Source organism: Brassica napus, chromosome C3 (assembly GCF_020379485.1).
Source record: "Brassica napus cultivar Da-Ae chromosome C3, Da-Ae, whole genome shotgun sequence".
In the NCBI taxonomy this organism is placed as follows: Eukaryota; Viridiplantae; Streptophyta; class Magnoliopsida; order Brassicales; family Brassicaceae; genus Brassica; species Brassica napus.
Genome location: NC_063446.1, coordinates 9,853,373 through 9,876,723, shown reverse-complemented (window position 1 = coordinate 9,876,723; position 23,351 = coordinate 9,853,373). Strand labels below are relative to the sequence as shown.

General features: G+C 37.0%; 3 protein-coding genes and 1 pseudogene across 3 annotated transcripts; 2 read left to right on the top strand and 2 right to left on the bottom strand.

Moving 5' to 3' along the window:
- Positions 1 to 3,576: 3,576 nt before the first annotated feature.
- LOC106445704 (hydroxyacylglutathione hydrolase 2, mitochondrial-like) lies at positions 3,577 to 5,787 on the bottom strand. The gene is made up of 8 exons (XM_013887311.3): positions 5,536 to 5,787; positions 5,153 to 5,317; positions 4,838 to 5,041; positions 4,621 to 4,744; positions 4,417 to 4,517; positions 4,254 to 4,328; positions 4,058 to 4,156; positions 3,577 to 3,974 (listed from the first exon to the last, which is right to left on the bottom strand). The coding sequence occupies exons 1-8, from the start codon at positions 5,587 to 5,589 to the stop codon at positions 3,822 to 3,824; spliced, it is 975 nt and encodes a 324-aa protein (XP_013742765.1). The 5' UTR covers positions 5,590 to 5,787; the 3' UTR covers positions 3,577 to 3,821.
- A 2,002-nt stretch (positions 5,788 to 7,789) lies between these two features.
- On the top strand, positions 7,790 to 8,338 carry LOC106449377. The gene has a single exon (XM_013891146.3). The coding sequence runs from the start codon at positions 7,894 to 7,896 to the stop codon at positions 8,110 to 8,112; it is 219 nt and encodes a 72-aa protein (XP_013746600.1). The 5' UTR covers positions 7,790 to 7,893; the 3' UTR covers positions 8,113 to 8,338.
- A 6,115-nt stretch (positions 8,339 to 14,453) lies between these two features.
- Positions 14,454 to 16,949, bottom strand: LOC106445708 (CDT1-like protein a, chloroplastic). The gene is made up of 7 exons (XM_013887316.3): positions 16,525 to 16,949; positions 16,336 to 16,455; positions 15,987 to 16,209; positions 15,296 to 15,904; positions 15,000 to 15,201; positions 14,820 to 14,910; positions 14,454 to 14,731 (listed from the first exon to the last, which is right to left on the bottom strand). Exons 1-7 carry the CDS (start codon positions 16,854 to 16,856, stop codon positions 14,647 to 14,649), a joined length of 1,662 nt encoding a protein of 553 aa, XP_013742770.1. The 5' UTR covers positions 16,857 to 16,949; the 3' UTR covers positions 14,454 to 14,646.
- A 1,343-nt stretch (positions 16,950 to 18,292) lies between these two features.
- Positions 18,293 to 21,423, top strand: LOC106449378 (annotated as a pseudogene).
- The last annotated feature ends 1,928 nt before the right edge of the window (positions 21,424 to 23,351 follow it).

Here is a 23,351-nt window from a genome sequence, read left to right as displayed (position 1 = left end):
CATCTGAGACTATTTTATTATATCTATCTAAAATTATAAAAGAAGAAAAGCAAAAGACAATTTACCTTTTTGAATTTAAATATATTTACTTTGTGGAGTTGATAGCCTTGCGTGTTTGTTATATGATACATGTTGCATGTAAGAGACTATCTCAATACGTACATGACATAAGCAAACAAATGTAAAAAGAAGAAAAGCACAAACTGACTTTTTCAGTGGGAATATATTGGGTTTAGGAGTTTCTTGGATTGTACAGTGTTTGTTTGTTAGACCATCATTATCCCAGGGATTTTTAAAAGCACTGATTTAATTAAATCAAAATAAAAGAAAATCAATGTAACCGATCCTTAATACAAAGTTTTGGCAACCGATCATAATAAAATTTTTTAATACACGTGTCAGCAAACTGTGATTTAGGAATTTTTTTTTCTTTTTTTTTTTTTCTTTCCTCTTCTCTCGTGTTCGATTCGAAGAAGAAAAGCACAGAGACGCCCGCTTGATCGCCGGCGTTCTGTTTCTCTCCGGCCGCCGAGTCTTTCACCTTTCTTTTACGAGTAAGAGATTGTTCAATATGTATCTATTGGAGATTGATGAAACCTAGATTTTTTCTAAAGCTGTTTAAAGAGATTGCAAAAAGAGTATGGTGAGACAATCGAAATTTGATCGTGTTCTTCTTCTTCTCACGCCGTCGTTCACTCTCTCTAAAACCCTTATCAAGCAAAGTCCGTCAATCTTCTTCGTTTCGTTGTAAACCGTAAGCTTTCTTCTTCTCCTTGAAAGGTTTATCTCTAGAGCATTATTGTCTTAGATACAAACCCTAGTTCAAAGATTGGTCCTTCATTGAGTTTTCACCTTCTACCAGATGGTTAAGAGTCTCAATATCAAGACCCTAGTTCAAAGATTGGCCCTTTATTGATGAAGAGTCTGAATATTTAAAGTAGCTTGACTTTGATTGATTATTGTTGTTGTTTAGTTTTTTTAAGAACTGATTTAGTCTCTATTTCGTTCTTGTTTAAATCAGACACCATCAACTGTGCTTGGTTCTTGTTTAAATCATACACCATCAATCTGAACTTGATTTGTAGTCTTATTGTCCGAAGGTGTATGATGCTTGTCCTGTTTCAATGTTTTACTTTGTTTTTTTCTGAAGGTATGCACTCACTCATCTAAGATTGCTCAAACTGGCTGAAGATCCTGCTACTAGACCTGTTTTTGAAGTTCGTTGTGTCTCTGTAATCGGCTAAAAGCATCTGACACTTTATTTTGTTGCAGATTAACTACAAAATACGTTTGAGGATCGTGAGGATGAGGTATATACTTAACCTTTACATAATGAATTAAACTCTTTTTTCTCAGTTTGGCATTTCTTTTGAGCTAATAATTTTAACTTTGATTTCAACATATCAGTGCTTGTTCTTGATATAGCATTCTACCAAGCAAGAAACGAGGTGTTAGAATTCGTGGTATCATAATCTGAAACTCTTGAACCTCTTTATGTTTTGGTTTATTCATATCTCATGTGTTTCAGTTACATAATTTGATGGAGGTTTCAATGATTGAAAGTTTGTTTTAGGCACGATTTAAAAGCTGGAACTGTTGATAAACTTGGTAGCCATGACGACATTGCTACATCTTGGTTCATCTAAAACTTATCTACTGTTTTCAACACTATAAACTATTTTATCATCTTGGATTATGTTTTGTTGATTGTGATTGTGTACTTTGTTGATTGTGTAATGTGTTTTAAGAAACCTAAATTAAAAAACTCCCAATGGACCACAAAAACTAAAGATTTTTTAACTAAATTTCTTCACTAACTTTTATTGTTAAACAAGTCATTAAAAAACCCAACTGGGGTTATAGGGTTAATGATGCTCTTATATAGTCCAAAGTTCTATTTACCTATATGGCCTATATTGGCCTATATCAACATTGAAGTCGGCATTTGAAAAAAAAAAACTTTTTGTGATATCATATACTGCTGGGTTTTCATTAGAAACAGATAGATGGTTCATCTATAGTTTTAGGCTGCTTGGATTTCTTGAAATAAAGGAAATAGCATGATTACTGGGAAGTTCTTAGGATAGGGTTCTTAGCGGAATATAAGAACCAATCTCTTAACTTTTAACTAAAAAACTAAGAATCGGTTTTTAAAACTCTTATTTAAGAATCGGTTCTTAGTTTTTTTAGTTAAAAGTTAAGAGACGGATTCTTATATTCCGCTAAAAACCCCACTCTAAAAACCCCCAATAATCATACTCTTATGATCTAGCTTTAGATTTTATTCTTGGCGGAAAAGTATTATTTAAATCTACATTTGAAATGTGTGGTCATTTGCACACAGAAAATAAAGGGAAAGAACATATAGGTGGTCCTAGAACTAAAAGAAACATTATAATCGATTCTTTTAACTAAATCAAGAAATTCAATTTGTAAAGATGGTTCGGTTAAAGCTACATACTAGATGGTAGATACTAAAGACAATGACCAGCTTCACTGTGGTACTCTAGAGTTCAAATCCAACAATTAAGCTATTGCTTACTTACTAGCCACCAAACCCAGTGAACTCAAATAACATGGTTAAATTAAACCTAGGGAACTTTTTTGGATTAAGCCGGGGATATATAAAACTTATGGAAAAATCCAGACTAGTTTTTTTAAAGGATATAAGGGGATGATTGTTTGTGGCTGTAGATGCTCTCGACAACCAAAAATTAGTACTATATGTGCCAACCAATCGAGTTTTGCAGCAAATTTTTTTTTACAAAATCAAAATATGGCTGTAGAGAACTTTATTTTCAGAGCAAAAAATTAGTGCTTTAAAAGGTTACAGCAATGAAAGCTACATCAAATAAATCTACAGATTAAATTCTACAGCAAAAAATATAAAGCTACAACATTTACCAATCATCTCCACAGTCTAAAGTTATATCTGGATATTTAAATGAGATGCAAAAAATGATCTTATATCTGCTTATATGTAATTTACAAGATGCTTTATTGTGTCGTAATTAAATTTAGTTGAGCTATATATCAATATTTTCGTAAAAAAATATTAATAAAATTTATATTCATATTTTATAAATTATATTAATATATTTTGATAAAATATTCTTTAGATAGACTACTAATGCTGATGTTGTTGCGCTAGTGTTTTCTTCGTCTAAATCATAATTCTGCATAAAACGACATACAACAAAGGATAAATTTCTCAAAAAACGGTAAAAATATTTTCTTGACCAAAAGAGCATAAGAGAAGAAAAATGATCAAAATAAGTTTTATTAAAGAAGTAAAAATATTATACCGCTACTCTACTGATCTCTAAATATTTGTTAAATCCTAATCATGTTCTTAAATCTAGATTAGTTAGTCTTAAGGATATACATGTTTTTACCTATATAATGAAATTATATTTTGGTGGTTTTGAACCTTGTGTAGTATATTTGTAATTTGCAGGGTATTTCTTTTTAACAAACGTATTTGTCTCATTCGGATGATATTTTGAATAGGTTTCTTAAAAGTTTCGGTTAGAAAGTAGTTTCTCTTTAAGAATTAGCATAAATGTAACTAGGAAGTAATTTTCTAAAGTAATTTCCATTTTCAAGAATACAATAGAACATTTAATTTGTTTCATAATTCGCATGAAAATCTCAAAAACAAGAAACATGAAAGGGTAAATATTCTCGAGAAAAATCGTCAACCAAAACCTAATTCCAGTGTTGATGAAAAATCGTCAATCAAAGTAAACATTTTTCTTTCTCTCTGTGTCTTTGTTCTTGTTTTCTTGTTGAAACCAAAGAATTGCCTCAGAAGAAAAAGCCTAAACTTTGAAATTATCCTTTGCTTCTCGGATAATAGCCAAAGCTTCTGCTTCATCTGCAGTCTCTGAAATACCTAAAGCCTGACGAATATCTGTATTCGAACTGCGGAGGAATGGGTTACAAGCTTTCTCCATCTTCAGTGTTGTCGGAATCTGACACCAACAAAACAAGAATCAACACTGAGTTAACCATGAAAAACTGACCAATGCATAAGAAGATCATTTTTTTTTTTTACCGTAGGCAATTTCTTTTTACGGAGCTCTGCAACATGAGCTGCATAAGACCGAAGTACTTCGTTGTTTGGCTCTATAGACAATGCAAACTTGGAATTACTCTGCAACCAAATCAAAATTAAAAGTAATTTGAGACCACCCCTTTTTAGTTGAAGCTTCTCAACAAACAACAACTAAAAATACCAAAATGTGACAGACCAGTGTGTATTCATGACCACAGTATATGCTTGTGTCATCTGGTAAAGAAATGATTTTTTTGAGAGAAGCAAGCATCTGCAGCAGAGGATACAAAATACATGAAACTTTTGATTCAAAAGAAATGCAATTAAGAAGGAAAATAGAAAGAGAGACTAGTGTTTACCTGCTTAGGGGTGCCTTCAAAGAGTTTACCACAAGATAAGCTAAACAAGGTGTCCCCAGAGAAGATAGCTCGTGATCCTGGAAAGTATAAGCTGATATGGCCTGCAAGAAGGATCAAGATAATCATATTGTGCACAACAGAAGCAAGAAGAACATGCATAACATTCAAAGCTCTAAAATATAATACTGTGAATGATAAAACAACCTTTTGTGTGGCCAGGAGTATCCATAACATGGACTTCATGACCAGCAAACATCCACTTGTCACCATCCTTCAAGGCTATATCAATCCCAGGTATCCGGTCTCTATCTAAAGCTGAGCCAATCACCTACATTCCAAAACATTCAATCATCCCAAACAACTTTTTGTTTTTGTTTTTAAATGTTTATTGTGAGAGAGAAGTTAAAAAAGTCATTCCTACCTTTGCACCGTACCTGTCTTTCAATTCCAAGTTGCCACCAGTATGATCATAATGATGATGTGTATTCAATATATACGTTAGGTTCCTACCACTCCTCTGCAAAGAATCAATCACAGGTTCAGCTTCAGAAGGGTCAACGACCCCAACAGTACCAGTATCCTCGTCATGCAAAATGTAGGCATAGTTGTCTTTAAGACAAGGCACCTGAAAAGAACAAAACACATGAGGACTATCTTCAACCACATGATGGCCAAATAAACAAAGCTATGGGACCATATTGGTATACTGAGAAAGAATGGCCAAGGAGATTCACACCATCTCAATCTGCAATGAGGAGATACTGGAGGAGACACTGCAGAAACTGGAGACTCGAATAGATTTGCCAGCACCGCGGAGAGGCGAAGAGACAAGCTTCATGACTCTACTGACAAGACCCTTTCGGATGTGAAGCTGCCTCACACATGGCTGACTTGTTAGCTTCTGAAAGAGAGAAATGGATTGTTATAATATCATTCTGCCATCACGCATCATTGCATCCAAAATTCAAGAAAACAAACAGATTTTTTTTTTTTTCATCAATCCACTGATTCTGTTTACGCAATTGTCAGTGTATATATATTAAGAGGATGAACCTAACAATGAAATAATCAAAACGATCTTCATAAAAGTAAGAAGCTTTGGGGAGAAAGGAAACAAACCCTAGAACATCGGAAGAAGGAGGTAGCAGATGAAGCTTTCGAGATGGTTTGCATCTCTCTAGAAGAGAATTCTCTGTTTTCGAGATCAAAGGATTTGGCTTCCTCTGTATCTCTCACAGAGATTCTCTCTTTGATCCAAGAAGGAATCTTCGACGGCCCGGAGAAAGCGCGTCAGAGAAAGAAGACGAAAAGAGAGTCTCGAGGTGCAGAGACAAATGTCTCTCGCGCATTTGCCATACGATGACCCAAACCGACTTAACCGGAACAAAACCGTACCAAATGCTAACACCAAGTCAATAGACAGCGAGCCATCTCTAAGTGTTTTGGTTAGACGTGTCTTCACGACCATGGGATTATTTCCAATTTTAAAGAAAGAAAGAAAAATTCAATAATGTAACAGATTTATTGTAGTTATTTGATATTTATTGTAGTTATTTGTTTCACATCAAAATTTAAACCCAACCAACATTAATATAAAAGATTTAGATCAATTTATTGAACTTGTACTTAATTTTAAGCTCTCAGAGATTTTATTATACTATCAAGCATTTTAGCGGTCTAGAACTGGACTCAAGATATTTAAAAACACACATGAATCATGACGCTAGCACATTTATGTATGTATTTCTTAACTTGTCTTGTTTCATGTTCTTTTTTTTTTTTAATTGTCTCGTGGTAGACCTTTACACGCGTGCAGGTATTAAACGTATAATGTACCAGGGACAACCTTGGCCCTATGCGTATGCATTTACTTGGCTATACAATAAAAAAACTTATAGAACGCCTGAATTTTTGTTTTTTATTCATCAGCTGAAGGCCGCCTTTAAAGAGCATTGCTGAAACATAAAATTTAGTAATTAATTAATTAATGGTTTTGTTCTTTTGGCCGATGTTATTATGGTTTGTGGATCAGTATTTACTTTTTAAGGTATAGAAATGTGAAATATCTAGGATCTGACAACTTAAACCATGATCGATTTTCATTCAGTTAGCCGGTTCTCGTGTGAATAAGAAGTCGTGGGGTAAGCCGAACCAAGTCGTGTTTCAACTTGTTTTGATTCATTCCAACATGTTTCTTGTTCAAACTTCATCAAAATGTTTTCAAGCCGAGTTTCTTCCCAAATAAAAGTCAGATCTCAAGAAAATCCTACGCGACCAGAATCCCATTATTACATTTGTGGTATAACTCAACTTGAGCATAACACAATCCAACTCTGAAGTCCATGTGAGCTTAACATGTTGCGTTTACCATTTAACAGTAGTAAATTAACCGGGGCATCTAGCTCTGGTGGTAAAGGGCTCACAGCTGTGAGTACCGCCACCTGGGTTTGATTCCCGGCCACTGCGAAATTTAACATTCGGGCCGCAGCGACACAGATTAGTCCCTTGGACCTGGGAAACCTTTGGGAAAACTGTGTATAACTCAAAAAAAAAAAAATAGTAGTAAATTATAACGTGTTTTAGTAGCTTTTTAAATGCAACCATGTATGAATGTAGCCATTTACTTGGAACTTCAATTTGATAGTCCACATGTACTATAGTCAATACACATCCTTAGATGTGGTACTATAGACAATTTAATTAGAAATTTAATTTTGACAAAAAAATAAAAAAAAATAGAAATTTAATTAAAATTTGTTTAAGCAATTTATAAGTTATATACTTTATATACATTACGTCTTAAATCTTCAGGAGCTTTACACCAATGTTTTAGTTACCTAGGCCATGACCGACCTTGCATGTGTACTAGCTTTGAGAAATCAAATATTTTGAAAACTGTGATTGATTTGCTACATGTATATATTTTCACGATGTTAGCAAACACCACTGCAGTAGACCTTACCATCTATATGGTACTGATCAATAAAATAACAAAAAGTGTATAGCGCATATTTGTAGTAAAGCGACATGAAAAGATAAACTTACATCAAACTACCTAACAAAATATCAAAGCAAGCTAAACCGAAATCAGAATTCGGTTTAGAGTGAAGCAGCTAGGACCAGGTCTTGTATAATTTTAACAAAAGCCCCATTTTGGACTTGGACAAACCGTGTCTAAGTGAATTTTCTATTACGATATCCTACACTTAATTTGGTTCAAAATGTTGAAAACCATTTCTTTTTGTGGTAAAGTCAAAGTCAAAGTTCTTATGTGTGTGTCTACATAAACATATATAAGATGGTGCGACGAAGCTTGCACAGGTCAAACCATGAGACATCTCAAGTACCCTATATATAAGAGTCATTATCGTATTAACAACACATACAAACCAAAAAGACCTTACACTTCCTAACCAATAGAAAGCTCAATCTTGTTTTCTTTGTTCTTCCATTCAAGAAAAAAAAAATTCAAGTATCATGAAGAGACAACTAGTGCTCGTAATTATCTTACTTGTTATTTTCCTTGTTGTCTTGGACGTTACGCAAGTTGAAGCCAGACGCATGAGGCCTTTCCCGGAGGCTGTTGATGAGATCAAACTACTGTTTCAGGCGCTTCAAAGAGGTCCGGTCAGTGGCTCTGGTCCGAACGGTTGCACCAATATTCCCCGCGGTTCAGGGAGGTGCCACAACGGTTAAAGCTGTCATACAAATCTCCTTCGTCCTCGTTCATTTTTTGATTCTTTTTTTTTTCTTTCACATTTGTGTTACGTACATAATTACATACATGTAATTATAGATAGCTTTAGACTTGGTCTCATAACATATTGAATTGTAATCTACGGAAGCTTAATTAGAAGCTACATTTTTGGAAACAAATGTAATAATCAAAAAGTTTTTTCGTTTAATAAAATAAACTTTATATTATTGAGAATGCATAGACAGTAACTCGATGAATTTGAATTAGATCAGTTATTGATTCGGCAGTGTTTACTAATAGTCCTGTTACTAATCGTACTCTTGTGAAATGTAAGAGAAGCTAGAAAGATAACATGTAAAATCGAGATTTCCCGCCAAAACCGTAAATTGAGATTTCCCGCCAAAACCGTAAAATCGAATTTTCAAGTTTTTCCTCCAAAACCGTAAAATCAAATTTTCAAGTTTTTCCGCCAAAACCGTAAATCAAGATTTTCCCGCCAAAACCGTAAATCAAGATTTTCCCGCCAAAACCGTAAAATCCAGATTTTCCGCCAAACCGTAAAATCAAGATTTCCCGCCAAAACTGTAAATCTAGTTTTCTGTCAAAACCGTAAAATCGAGTTTTCCCGCCAAAACCGTAAAATCTAGCTTTCCCGTCAAAACCGTAAAATCGAGATTTCCCGCCAAAACCGTAAAATCGAGATTTTCCGCCAAAACCGTAAAATCGAGATTTCCCTCCAAAACCGTAAATTGAGATTTCCGGCCAAAACCATAAATTGAGATTTCCCGCCAAAATCGTATCTATGCTTTTGAATTACAAAACATAATGAAATATTAAATATGAATTATTGTATATTAACACTGATTTTTTAATTGGACTCCGCGGAAAGCCCATTTGGAATGGTCTATTTTGGGTCTGAATAATTTGGACTTAGTACAACTTGGGCTTAAAAAAATAATGTTCAATAAACTGATTTGCCCATTTGGAAATGCCCATTGGACATGGACATCACATTTGACATCTCTACATGTAGGTCGCGTGTGTGTACCTGTGTGAAACTGCTCTATGTTCTGTAGCCAATAACGACCCCGAATGATTCTCTCCCACCAATATTTGGTTGAGCACCAAGAACTCATCTTCATTCGCTCTCCGATAAGCCTGAAATGTCAATCACGCATGCGTGTGAGGAGAGATTTAAAATGGGAGAAGGGGAGAAGTTTGCTCACCATCTAACAAGGCATCATTTAATGCCTTGGGATATAGGACGGAAGAAAGACGGATCTCTTTGAGTATATAGTATCCCAATCTGGACCAAACTCAACCCTATTTAGTAATATGGGTCTTAATATTAGTGTCTAGTCTACAAATTTACCTCGACCAATGCCATTGCAGGTCTTCAAAGATCTCAAGGCTATAGTCACCCAAATAATTTACCTGTAGAACCATTGATTCTTATTACATTATCAATTATACTAGTGATCATCCATTAACGTTCTAGAAGAATTGGTACCGCGAATTCTGTTTTGACTATAGCTTGGACAAAGTCCATCGGCTGAATTTTAGCCCACTCGGAGCAGAGAGTAGGATCCTCCTCAGTACGCGGAGGACGCCTCCATGCAGCATCAAATCGCGTAACTTTTCATCCGGAATGCTAATTCCCTTTCGTACATCAGAGGCATACCGTTGAAGCCGCAACAAAGCTTTTTCCATTGCGGGATTAACTACAGCAACCCATACAAGAAAGGAACAAATAACATTGTAACAAAATTAAACATACAATACTTCATCATGTGTACAAGAAGTCTTTTGAGAGCAACTGCAATTATAATCAGTTTTAAGCAAAGCTTACTTGTAAATATGCCAAGTATGCATCCAAAATATCTTCAAATGTACCCGCTTTGTTACATTACTTGGTTGCCAAATAAGGAAACTTCGCTCCATGATTACTTTTAGTTTGTGAAGTTAAGGAAGCAACAAAGGCGAAATGAAAAAAAGCTAGATAGTTAGGAGAAGGTACCACTACCTTTGGTAATGATTACTTTGCTTAAGCGCATACAACTAAAATACATGCCGAGAATTGGCTCCAAGAACATCAGCGATGATAGTCCACTATAATTCCACCACTATATTAGAACTCTACTTATTATATACTGTAAGAAAAGATAGATTAGGATGTGAGAGTAAAGGAGACACAGAGTATGAGAGTAAATGGACAGTGAGGAACAGAGTAAACAGAAAGATTATGAGAGTAAAGAGTAATCAAGAGAAAAGAGAATGGTGAAGAAGAAAGGGGAACTCCCCACTTTTCAGCTTACATTACAATTGATTACAATGATGGCTTTATATATAGCCAAAGCAATCAACAATCCTAGACAATTAAACTAATAATATTGTGAAAAATATAAACAAATAATAAACTAGAGGCAAGTGGCTTGATGTGACAGATTTAAGCTCCAAGAGTTCAAAAATTCAAATATACTCTCTTGCCTCCAAAAGACGTGTGGATGGATTGTTGTGGATGAGTTTCTTTGGAAATGAATTTCGTGGATGAATTCGCATGGATAGGTTGGCTTGGATCATGCAATGACTCTTTTCCTTTGGCCATGTTTTCTTCATTCCAACAACTCAACAACTGCTTCTTCCTTCTTCATTCCAACACTCCCCCTCAAGCTTGACCATAGGAGATCCTTGGACAAAGTTGGAACCATGAAGAAGCTCCCTCATTAAAAACCTTAGCAAGAAAACCCTTTGGGACAAAACTTACTAAGGGAAAAAGAGTAGAGCTCAATAGGGCCTAGGGATTGGCCAGTGAGTCTAGGGAACTTCAGATAACTCATGGTGGAGTCCTTAGACTTTGGATCATGGATTAACTTGTGCTGCAAGTGTGAACTCTACAACTTGCACACACCAACATCTCAGACTCTTCTTTAGGCCGGTTGTGTCCCCCCCTCTCGTCTGACTACTCGCCATCTTCAAAGGGGTTTATGGACCACCAGCTTCTACTAAAGAGAGTTCCAAGTACTTTGAAATCTCTATTGTAGCCTCTCTTGAAGCTTCATCAATCAGGTACAAGCACACATGCTATGGGCTGATTCATAGCTTTCCAACTGAAGGTAACTGTTCTAACTCCATGTAGAAGATAATCCATAGCTTTCCGAATCCAACCAGAAGGTAACTGTTCTAACACCAAGTTGTTGTTGTCCTTGTTGAATTCTTCGTGCAATGGCTTTGGAGGAAACTGAGGCATTGGACGACTTGGACCTTCAGGAAAGCTCACCATTACCCCTCCTCAAGCTTGATCCGGAGAAAATGAGTGAAGGACCAAGCTAGGAAGTGAGCAACACTGAATTTTGAAACCAGGAGCGCATCACCCCTACAGTTGCGCTTAAGTCAACCGGTTCCTACATTGATCTCTTCTCCACTGCCCCTTGTGTGTCTTTTGAACCAGGAGCTCAACAACCAAATGGTATGCGCTTAATTCAACCGGTTCTTGCAATACATGAGGAGCTCCAGCTTGGTGTGTGTGGCTGATCAAACACTGGTCTGCCTCTCCATCAATACTCCTTCCTGAAGTATCTTCAAAGCCCAACCATATTTTATTTTAGCCCCCACTTACTACCACCTGGTCTCCTCACTAACAATCTCTCCATGGTCAAGAATATACATCATGTGTAGGCTCTGGATCAAACAGGAATATACATCATGTGTAGCCTCTGAACAGCATGGGCAAAGCCTTCTTCTTTGTCTTGATTTGATGATGGATAGAGACAACACTTGCGCACCTGAAACATCACTCAAACTCCAGCAAGAATCAGACCACACACACTAGGATCAGACATTGATAACTCACCAATTCTGATCCCAATGGTTAAGAAAAATGCAATGGACAAAATCTAAACAACTCATTCAGTTCAAATCCATGCAACCAACTCACTAAATGTTCAAGAATGATAACTCATCAATTACAAGACATTTAGGCTATTTTTATGAATTTTAATGACAAAAAACATAAACTAGGCAACTCATCTAATCACCTTAAACAACTCATGAATGCAATCACATGAGTAGACAACTCATCTATCACCCTAATACACATTCAAGCATGATATATATCTTCAATTCATAACACAAGATTCTTAAGCATCCTATCCTAAGATGGAAACTAGGTTCAACAACTCTAGCAATTTAGACAGCTCTTAGGACACTTTAATACACACTTCAACACAACACAACCAGAACGATTATCCCAAGTTCATATCAAGAAGGAGAAGTTTAACTTACAACCAAGGAACCTGAGTTGGTTCCTTGAACTTCCAATACACATGGGTCATGACAGTTTGTTGGATCTTGGATGTTGAGTTAAACTCCAACTCTTTCTCTTTAAGTACATGACCTCCTTCTTGTATCCATCACACTAAAGACCCCTCCTTCTTTATGTTTGAGAGGCGCCACCTTCTTGGAAGCTCTCTTCTTGGATAGAGAAAGAGAACCACTTGGACAAGGCATTTTTAGAGCTTTGCTAGGTAAACCACTCCATAACCATTCATTTTCAAGTGGTTTCTTCACCATATTGGACATGAGAAAGGAGATTGGACAGCTTTGAAGAACTATAGACCACTGGATAATAGAGTGTGCTCAAGAATCTTCAAAGAAAATGAGTGATAGACTGAACTGGCTGAGCTTGCTGAAGGGTTCTTGAGGTTTAGACTTGTATACACCTTGCCTTGAGGGCTGGTCTTGGGTTCTTCCTTCTTGGAAAACCTTTGGACCGCTGGAAAAAAGGTTGTACCAGACTCAGATGAAGATGAACTGAGAATGAAATAGATTTACGGAAGCTTTTGTGAGGCTCAAGAGCTTAAAGCTCTGATACCATGTAAAAAAAGATAGAATAGGATGTGAGAGTAAAGGAGAAACAGAGTATGAGAGCAAATAGACAGTGAGGAACAGAGTAAACAGAGAGAGTATGAGAGTAAAGAGTAATCAAGAGAAAAGAGAATGGTGAAGAAGAAAGGGGAACTCCCCACTTTCAGCTTACATTACAATTGATTACAATGATGGCTTTATATATAGCCAAAGCAATCAACAATCCTAGACAATTAAACTAATAATATTGTGGAGAAATATAAACAAATAACAAACTAGAGGCAAGTGGTTTGATGTGACAGATTTAAGCTCCAAGAGTTCAAAAATTCAAATATACTCTCTTGCTTCCAAAAGACGTGTGGATGGATTGTTGTGGATGAGTTTCTTTGGAAATGAATTTTGTGGATGAATTCGCATGGATAAGTTGGTTTGGATCATGCAATGACTCTTTTCCTTTGGCTATGTTTTCTTCATTCCAACAACTCAACCAATGCTTCTTCCTTCTTCCTTCCAACATATACAACATTCACTTTAAAAAGAAAAAAAACAAACAATAAAATATTTTTGTCTTTTCTAGTTTTATATTGTTTGATTTTAGAATATGCCAAATTATTTTTTTAGTTTTATGGGTTCATTAAACAAACATGTCATTACCTAAAATACTTTTCTCACCTCCAAAGCACTGAAGTAATCAGGAACCATGTGTAATTTTGGCTTCTTGAGGAGTCCATCCAAATGTCTATAAATGAAACAAAAGCCAATTTGCAATGTAAAAAGGGTATTGCATACAGAAACTTGGACTCTTATCTGTATACAGAAACAAAAGCCAAAATGCAATCTGATCCGGTTTAGTATATTCTAGAGAAAAAGACAAAAATAGCACTAAATCAAGTTTATGTTCCCAAACTAGCACTCAAGGTCAAAAGTCACAAAAATAACACTTAATGTTTTATCAAAAGTCACAAACTTAGGGTTTAGAGTTAAAGGGTGGGGTTTAGGATTTAGATTTTAGGGTTTAGGGTTTAGAGTTTAGGGTTTAGGGTTTAGGGTTTAGGGTTTAGGGTTTAGGGTTTAGAGTTTAGGGTTTAGGGTTTAGGGTTTAGAGTTTAGGATTTAGGGTTTAGAGTTTAGGGTGTAGGGTTTAGAGTTGAGAAATGAGGTTTTGGGGATAAGATTTCAAATTTTAAAAAATAAAAATATTAAAATTTTCAAAGGATAAACTTAGAAATGTGCTATTTTGGTCATTTTAGTTTTTGAGTGCTATTTTTGTTATATAAACTTAGAAAAATGCTATTTTGAAAATTTGCCCTATATTCTATTCGGTTCCTTGAGTCCTAATTCCGAATCTGAACCCATCTTCAAACTGATTACTTTTTTTGCATTAACGTATTTGAACTTGAATAAATAAACATCAAAGATGTTAGTGTAAATTATTAGACTACATCTCTCCCCATCTTATTTTTTTGGTAACTGAAAGAAAAAAGAAAAGGTGGAAGTTATTTATTGCAAATTAGAGAAAATAAAAGTGATTTATTACTAATTAATTACATTTCCACACTAAAATTTTGATAATCTACCTAGCAATCTATCTCTACACGCCTTTCTCATGAATGTTCAGCCTTTATCACGTATAAAGTGACGCATGTTCAGCAGCCGATGACACCGCACTTTTAAGAAAGTGGCGTAGCCATCGCTTTCTTGTTTTCTTCTTCTAGACTCGACCGGATAGTTTGAGGAGATGCCACTTTGTTTATGCTGCCGGCCACATAATAATAACATGTTTTAATTACCAATCTAAAAATACTAAAGAAGTATTATAAGCATGCAGATATTAAAGACTAACCATACAAGTAGATCTCCACTTGATGATCTTTTCTCAGAGATCCATTCCGGGACTAGCTCTTGCATTAACACAAGCTGCTCTTCAACTTCTCCTGCAAATAACGCAGCAAAAATGGTTAGTGACATCTTTGAAAACACTTGTAAGGAAAGATGTATTGAGATGCTGAATGAAGGGGCTTACTTCTGTCGGCGATATCAGAATGACCGGCGATTATCTTGTGCACAAGCTCTTCTTTTGTGATAACCCACCGCCTTAACGACTGGATCAAGTAATGGATAACGTTGAAAAGTTTAGGTAGACAAGCTATCATCTTTCGCCTTCTCTTTGCCTCTGAGATCGCTGGATTAGAATCCTCAATAGCTTTCCTCTCTTGTTCTTTAATCTGAAATGAGCACAAAAGGAAGTTCAATTTATCTCAATAAGCTAAGCCAATCCCAGTTAAGTAAAATGTAATTATGAGGAGCTTAATGTATTACCTCCTCTCGAAGCTTATCAGGAAGTATACTGAGTATTTCATCGTCGCTGGACACCAGTACTCGATCAATGTCTTCATCAACATCTTTCTCATGCTCTGTATAAGAATCGAAGTTCAACGACCTTGATGAGCTTAGTGAGGAACGCCTCGCGAGCTTAAATGGTTGGTCAGTATTGATATCATCTAGATTTGTATCATCGCTACTTCTTTTCTGCAGACGAGCTTCAAGGGATGTACTGAACAGACGGGCAGGAGTTGAAGCAAACTCAGGTGGGGTTGAAGCGACAAAAGCTGGTGCTGGGTCAATTTTAGCAGGCGTTGAAGGTACACTAGCAGGAGTTGACACAGCTTTCACTGGGGTTGGAGCCAAGTTAATCTTAGACAAAGCTGGTCTAGCAGGACTTGCAGTTGGTGCAATGTTAGCAGGACTTGGAGCTGCTTTGACTGAGGTTGATGGAACTTCCATGAAAGCTGAGATCAATTTAGCTGCTGGAATAGAAGCCATCTCTTCCATGACTGAACTAAAACTCTTAACCTCATCCTTTGAGTTCTCATTTAGTTTCCTTCTACTGAAAAGCTCTGGAAGCGATTCCTCGGGAACTTCATCACCCTAAACCACATAAAAAAAACTCCATTAGTACGTGAATGTAGCTTACAAAATCATTACAAGTATGCATTTTATCATCATATACCTGAGGATGAGCTTTAAAAAAGTCTGCAAGTCTTGTCCTGAACACTTTGCGTAGTGAGATCTTCTTGCTTTTGTCATGGTCCTCAACTGCATAGGCGTTGAGTGTAACATGAAGGTCTGGTTTCATGCAGCGAGTTGATTCATCATGTATCAAAACTCTCTTAATCTCGATTGCCTCTGGCAATAAATGTTTGATTTGAGCCAAGTGACTGTAGCAAAACCTCCTGAGAAAAACAGATTCAAAATCAAGATCTAGATAATTCGTTTGTCTTATCTAAACTATAAAGTATAAAGGCAAATATCAAATTGAATTGTTTATTCTGATCAGATTCAATTTTCCAGGAAAATACCTTTCCGTCAAATGCTCGATTTTCCCGGAAATGTTGGAGAAAGTCGGCTTAGAGCCTCGTAATTTCGATAACACGATCGAACTGTCTAGCGCATCGAAGAACTTTCCCAGATTTTCGTACCTGTGAAGATCCAAATCTCGATCAGAATCGTGAAAAAAAAACTAAGAACCCTAGAAATCAAAAACTTACTTCTCCGGTAGCTTCTCACCCTCGGCGATCTTGTTAACATTGGATACTCGTTTGGATGAGGAAGGCGACGAGAACACGAGCTGACTCCTGGCGGATGAAACCTTACCAATCGGATCTTCAGATCCAGCGGCCTGGGGAACTTTTTTCTCGGATAGATCATAAGATCGGTTTCTGGGTCTTGTGAGGATACTCTCCGGCGGCTTCTCCGGCGTGGGGAAAGGTACAGAAGAAGGTGAATCGGGGTTTCCGGTTTGGGATTTCGAGCGTGGCGAATCGAAGAGACGTTTCTTCGATTTGAACGGAATGGATCTAGAAGAGCCCGGTGCGCTCATCTTTCTCTAACAAAGTCAATGAGTGTTAAATTACAGAGAGAGAGAGAGAGAGAGAGAGAGAGAGAGTAGGCGCGACGATGACGAAGAAGGGTTTTATTATATGGCTCTCAAAAGGAGGGAGATAGAAGATGCACGTTGCTTCCCGCCAAATTACGCCCGCGAAATTATGTGAAGCCCATTAGGCCCATAATTTGGAGACGGAGAAGAGGGTATGGCGCGAAGAGGGAAGGAGTGGGGGAGAGAGTTGCCACGTGTGACTCCCAACTAAATTTCTGCCGTTGCTCCCTCGGAGCTATATCAACCGAGGAAAAGCCCAGTAGAACTATCAAGAGGCCAGATGTGCCCTTGAGAGAGGATAATACTCCTCTATGATCGATTCAATGTTTTTTCCACACAGAATCATAGTTCACTTGTAAAAAGATCCAAAATGAAGAAAAGATCTTTAAACTCAATGAACTAATCACGAGGGGATCTGTGTTGCCTCTCCCACCAACTTCTTCAACTGTGAAACATGGAACATGAGATGGATATTTGAATACTCGTGGAATTTATACGCTATTTTCCCACGCTTATCCAACACTTTATAAGGACCGTAAAACTTTGGAGCAATCTTCTCTGAATTGCAAGTAACCACAGACTGTTTCCTAGGCGGTTGCAGCTTCACAAAGATCTATCTCCTATTTCAATGCTTCTTTCACTCCTATGTTTGTCAACTTCTTGTTTCATTCGATTATGCTAAAGACCCGTAAGAGCATGATTAACCCGGGGTTCTTAGAATGGGGTTCTTAGCGGAAGTTAAGAAACATTAACTAAAAAAGCTAAGAACCGGTTCTTAAATAAGCACTTTAAGAACCGGTTCTTAGCTTTTTTTAGTTAAAAGTTAATAAACAATTTCTTAAATTCCGCTAAGAACCCCATTTTAAGAACCCCGAGTTAATCATGGTCTAAGAAGCTGAATCTTATCCCCGTCGCGGAAACAACATAAACAGTCATATCAGCTTTGTCTCCACCATTTTGCTTACTTTGATCGATAAACCAAATGAACGAGAGAGAGACGATTGTTCCTTTAAAAGAATGGCCCAACCCAAGAAGGAAACAAGACATAGTATAAGACTCACAACACTCTAAGATTAGAATTTTTGGTACTTTACACACCTGCAAACGACCGTTCACTGCCTATTTGTACATATCTAGAAAGTGCAAGGCTACGTTGGCGTTGGGCTGAGAAACCATGGTTGCGTCAGAGTTTTGATCTCCTCGCGGAGATGAGCCGGTCCGTCGGAGATCTCATATATGCTTTAAAAAAAAATCATTATTCTCTTTCATTAAAAAGAGGATAGTTTTGTCTTTTGAACCGTCTCACACACGGTAATAAAAATCAAATTAGGGCTTTCTGGGCTAATAAGCTTTCCTCCAAAAGTTTACCACAGCTGTAACGCCACCAGCACACGATGGGGAGGAGAGGTGTGGACGGAAGAAATAATAAGAGAGATTTGAGTCGAGCTATGGATTGGTGCGGGAAGGATTTATCTACGGCGGAGGAAATCGTGGACGACCTCCGTTCCAGGTACGGTAAATATGCGAGGTTGACCCGTCAAGCACTTGTCCTCAACGTCAGAAATGTCCTTAATGCCCGAAACAACAACAAGAAGCGTGTGAAAGAAGACGAAGAGGAAGATGACAACAACGATTCCGATGAAGGTACTGGTGGTAAGATGAAGAAACAGAGACGTCTTGAAGACAAGTCAGTTTCTTCTTCTTCGTTGGAAGACAGTGACGGTCATATCTCGACTTCTGAGGACGCTAAGGTGAGTCCAAGGTTTGATTTGATCAATGTCAGCTTAAGAAACCAATTCTTGTGGAGACGAATGTCGAAGCTGAGACTGTTACCAACAACAAAGGAATGCTTAAAAGGGAATCTCCTTCTCCTCCACCTCCAGAAGGACCTACTTTTAAAGACTTTGCCGGGATTAAAAAAGTGCTGAATCAGTTGGATCAGTATATTCTGTCCCCTCTTCTCAATCCTCCTGTGTTTTGGAAGATTGGAGCGAAGCCACCAAGCGGGATTCTATTCCATGGACCACCTGGCTGTGGAAAGACTCAGTTGGCCAATGCCGTCGCCAACGAAGCTGGTGTTCCCTTTTATCAGATTTCAGCCACACAAGTTCTTTCTGGTGTTTCTGGTAAATAATTGTCAGGGCAGGCCCTGAGAATTTGGAGCCTAGACCATTTAGTAAAGATTTAAAATATTTAGGGGCCTAAATTTTTTTTTTTTTTTAATCTGGGTATTTATTTAAGTATAAATTTTTTCAAAAAGTTTGGAAGGCTAAAACGAATGTTTCATTAGGCTTTGACCAGGACCTGTCTGATAATTGTATTCCCCCCATTTTTGATTGTTTAATGTATCTCTGTTACTGATGATCACAATATGCATGCTCTCTCTCTCTCAGGTGAGTCTGAAGAGAATATTAGAGAGCTCTTCTCTAAAGCATACAGGACTGCGCCTTCTATTGTGTTTATCGATGAGACTGATGCAATTGGATCTAAGAGAGAGAACCAGCAACGGGAGATGGAGAAGCGGATCGTAACACAACTATTGACTTGTATGGATGGCCCCCCTCCGGGAGATACGGCGGCTGGATATGTTGTTGTTATTGGAGCTACTAATACGCCTGATGCTCTTGATCCTGCTCTGAGAAGGGGTAGGCGATTTGGGCGTGAGATTGCTCTAACCGCTCCTGATGAACATGCCATGGCTGAGATTCTCTCTCTCGTAGCTCAAAGACTTAGACTTGAAGGTTCCTTTAACATGAAAAGAATCGCTCGCTTAACACCAGGTTTTGTTGGAGCTGATTTGGAAGAGTTAGCTGACATGGCTGCCAGTCTTTGCGTAAAGAGGATCATGGATTCAAGAAAAATGCAACTCTCCGGCGACAGTGATGATGATGATGATAGATCTTGGCTGAGGCTGCCCTGGTCAGACGAAGATTTGGATAAGCTCTTTGTCAGAATGTCTGATTTTGAGGAAGCAGTCAAGTTAGTTAAGGGATCTTTAACTAGAGAAGGTTTCTCTACCGTGCCTGATGTCTCATGGGATGATGTTGGTGGGCTTGGCCATCTACGGAGTGAACTCAACAATTACATAGTCAGGCCTATCAAATATCCAGACATGTATGAGGTAGTAACAAAAACCCTTGCCACTTTTACGTACTAGTCAAGACTTACTTGCTTGTTCCCTTAGGGTCTAAACGTGTTTCCCTTTTTTTTTTATATATAGAAATTTGGAAAGACGTTAGAGACAGGTTTCTTGCTCTATGGACCACCGGGTTGTGGAAAGACTTTGGTTGCAAAGGCAGTTGCAAACGAGGCAGGAGCTAATTTCATACACATCAAGGTATGCCAGATTTTCTGAATTTTTCTTTGCATAATAAAAATGGTCCTTAGTAATGATGGTTCCTATCCTTGTTGTATCGTTGGCTTTCAGGGTCCAGAACTTTTAAATAAATACGTTGGAGAAAGCGAGCGTGCTATTCGGACCTTGTTTCAGCGCGCCCGGACAAGCTCACCATGTGTAATCTTCTTTGATGAGGTTTGTGTAATAATAATAATAATATATCTTGCCAATATGTTTTTTGAATCTATTCAAGTTAAACAAGAGCTCTCTGACTCGTAATGTCTTTCAGGTGGATGCTTTGACAGGAAGGCGTGGCAGAGAAGGTGATCATTTGGTTGTTGGTGGTCTTTTGAACCAGGTAATTACATAAAAAGGCTTTCTTGCTATAGGTTATATTGCAACCCTAAATCTTAATCAGGTGCTTTGATTCTTTGATGGTCCTCAGTTTCTCACTGAGCTGCACGGTGGAGATAGACGTGACGTTTATGTCATCGGAGCTACGAACAGGCTCGATGAAATTGATCGTGCTTTCTTGAGACCAGGTAGGTTTGCGAATCCTGTGTACGTACCCCTCCCTAACGCGGATGAGCGTGTTTCGATCCTAAAATCTATTGCAAAGAAGAGACCCATAGATCCTAGTGTTGATCTGGATGCCACTGCAACCAAGTACTGTGAAGATTTCAGCGGAGCTGATCTCGCTAACCTGGTAATCTTTGTCGTTATAAATGCTTTTTGATACATAAGACTACTACTACTACTCCCATGTTCTGTATTGTGTTGTACTGATGGTTGGTTTGAATTGATGAAATGGAAGATGGACAAAGCTATACACGTGGCAGTGAAGGAGAAGATCCAGTCCTGTGAGTCGTCTGAAGATGGCGATATGGATTTAAGTGATTGCACCATCAAGATGACTCATTTCAAGCAAGCCTTGTCCTTAGTCACACCATCTGTCAGCAAACAGGTAACACCTAATGTTTTCAATCCACTTTGAGATACTGAAAATTTTCAACCTGTCTCTCGTTTAACTGTAAAATGAAAATCTCGTTTTTGGTGCTTGTGCAGCAAATAAAACACTACGAGGAACAACGGGATACACTACAAAGCAGCACCAACATGGACGAAATCAACGTAGGACCATCTTTTACCCTCGAGTGATTTTAAAAAAAATAATAGAACTCTCTTAATTTATAAAATGTTTGCAAAAATCCCGTTTTCCCTTGAGGGAGTTGCCATTTGTTTTTGTTTTTGTTTTTGTTTTTTTTTTTTCTCAACTTGAGACATTTAATCATAGACTCTAAGTTTTGTGTGTTCCGACAAGTGTTGTCGTTAAAATTTACAAGGGAAATCTTTGCGCTTGGGGGCAATGACGCAGCTAATGAGGTACTAAGTTGGATATATACAGAGAAGATGTTGTAGTTCAAAAATATATATAGAGAGAGAAGATATATATATGAGGGAGATGAAGAGCTGAGGACCATTCCAATATGTTTGGCTCTTGTGCTGTCTCGGACTCCCTTGTTTGCTAGTAACTATAGAGTACTAAAATCATTATCATGAATTCATGATCATTGCGTAGCTCAGAATATACCCATGATGAGTCTGTTAAACTGTAAAAAGTTAATATATAGACGCATTCGTGTTCCACTATTAGATTTCTACGGATACTTCAACTTATACCGGTCCAAATCAGTAAACCAATTGTGAACCATAAGGATAAGAAGTCTTATCGTCAACTTGAGGCATAGTGGTCAAACCGGAAAAACCTACATTTTAAGTTAAGATTTTTGACCCAAAATGTGTCTTTTTTTTCCCTATTTAGCTTTAAACGAAACTCCTACAACGCAATTGCAAATTGATGAAATAATTTTTGGACTTCTGTTAAAATTAAAATCGGATAAGAATTTATTTGGTTTATTAATTATTTACATTACCCATCTGGCCTAAAAAAACTATTCATTTTATTTTAGAACATATATATAAATAAATAGCGGCCGCCGGCGTGTAACGATGAATTATAGGATTGATACAGAAAGAACAACAAAGTAATGATTCGGGTACAGTTGCTTACGGAACACCGTCACGTCGCCTCTCTTTTTCATTATCCTATTTATTTATTTCTTCAGATTTGTTTATTTTTTTTAATATACTTTGCTCACTTTTGTATTGCATAAGGTGAATTTATTAATACAAAAATTTAATAAAAAGATTCCTGATTTTGTTCATGACCGATGACTAAATCGTGACAAAGTTAATACACACGTGCTGTAAATGAACATGCATGCACTTATTCACTATCTCTTGCTTTCAAGTTTCAACGGATGAAACGCCGTGAATCACAAGAATACTCTAGATCATTCCAATCTAAGGTTTATCATCTCGCACGATGGTTCATACTTCGATTACCAAAGCTTAAGCAAAAAAAAAAAAGATGGTTCAATTGGATTTTTAAATTCGTAAACTGAAAACTATAATCATGTGATGATCCAAGGTAACTAACACTGACAGGGACGGCCCTAATATTTTAGGAGATAACGACGATTTAATAAATATTTCAATAGTTTTGGAATTTGAATTATTTTTATAAAAATTTTGGGGTATATGTTTCATCCGGCTTTAGCCGAGGACCACCTCCGATCACTGCTAAACTGAAGGTGAAATGAAATATACTTTAACATATTATTTTTGAAGTTAAACTGAAATAGTTATAGACTAGATTAAGAAAATCAAGTGTTGTTATAAAATTTACTTATTTTAAAGTTGAAACTAAAAAAATAAGCTGAGGATGGCCCAGAAAAGGTTGAAGATGGTCCAAAACTTTGTTACAAACTTTCAACTTTGACCATTTAATAAAGCCAAAAGACGAAATTATTTGATTTTCTTTGTTAATTAGAAAGTTTAAGATGGATTCGTAATCTAAACTAACTTTTGATAATAGTTGTGGCAGATTCATAAATTACACTATAAATCCAAATGTGAATTCGAACAATTTCTTTTAACCGGTTGAGATTTACCATTCTTGGATAATTTATGATAATTTGTAAACAATACTTTCGTATGTTCCAGTTATACTCGCTTTTCATTCCAGTTATGTAAGAAAA

Coding starts and splice junctions, on each gene's coding strand:
- LOC106445708 (XM_013887316.3), bottom strand. CDS start 16,856: ATGAGCGCACCGGGCTCTTCTAGATCCATTCCGTTCAAATCGAAGAAA. Junction 16,456..16,524: donor GGTGAGAAGCTACCGGAGAA/GTAAGTTTTTGA, acceptor GGATCTTCACAG/GTACGAAAATCTGGGAAAGT. Junction 15,202..15,295: donor CTGATAAGCTTCGAGAGGAG/GTAATACATTAA, acceptor TGCTCATTTCAG/ATTAAAGAACAAGAGAGGAA.
- LOC106449377 (XM_013891146.3), top strand. CDS start 7,894: ATGAAGAGACAACTAGTGCTCGTAATTATCTTACTTGTTATTTTCCTT.
- LOC106445704 (XM_013887311.3), bottom strand. CDS start 5,589: ATGCAAACCATCTCGAAAGCTTCATCTGCTACCTCCTTCTTCCGATGT. Junction 4,745..4,837: donor AAGACAGGTACGGTGCAAAG/GTAGGAATGACT, acceptor TTTGGAATGTAG/GTGATTGGCTCAGCTTTAGA. Junction 3,975..4,057: donor GTAAAAAGAAATTGCCTACG/GTAAAAAAAAAA, acceptor TGTTGGTGTCAG/ATTCCGACAACACTGAAGAT.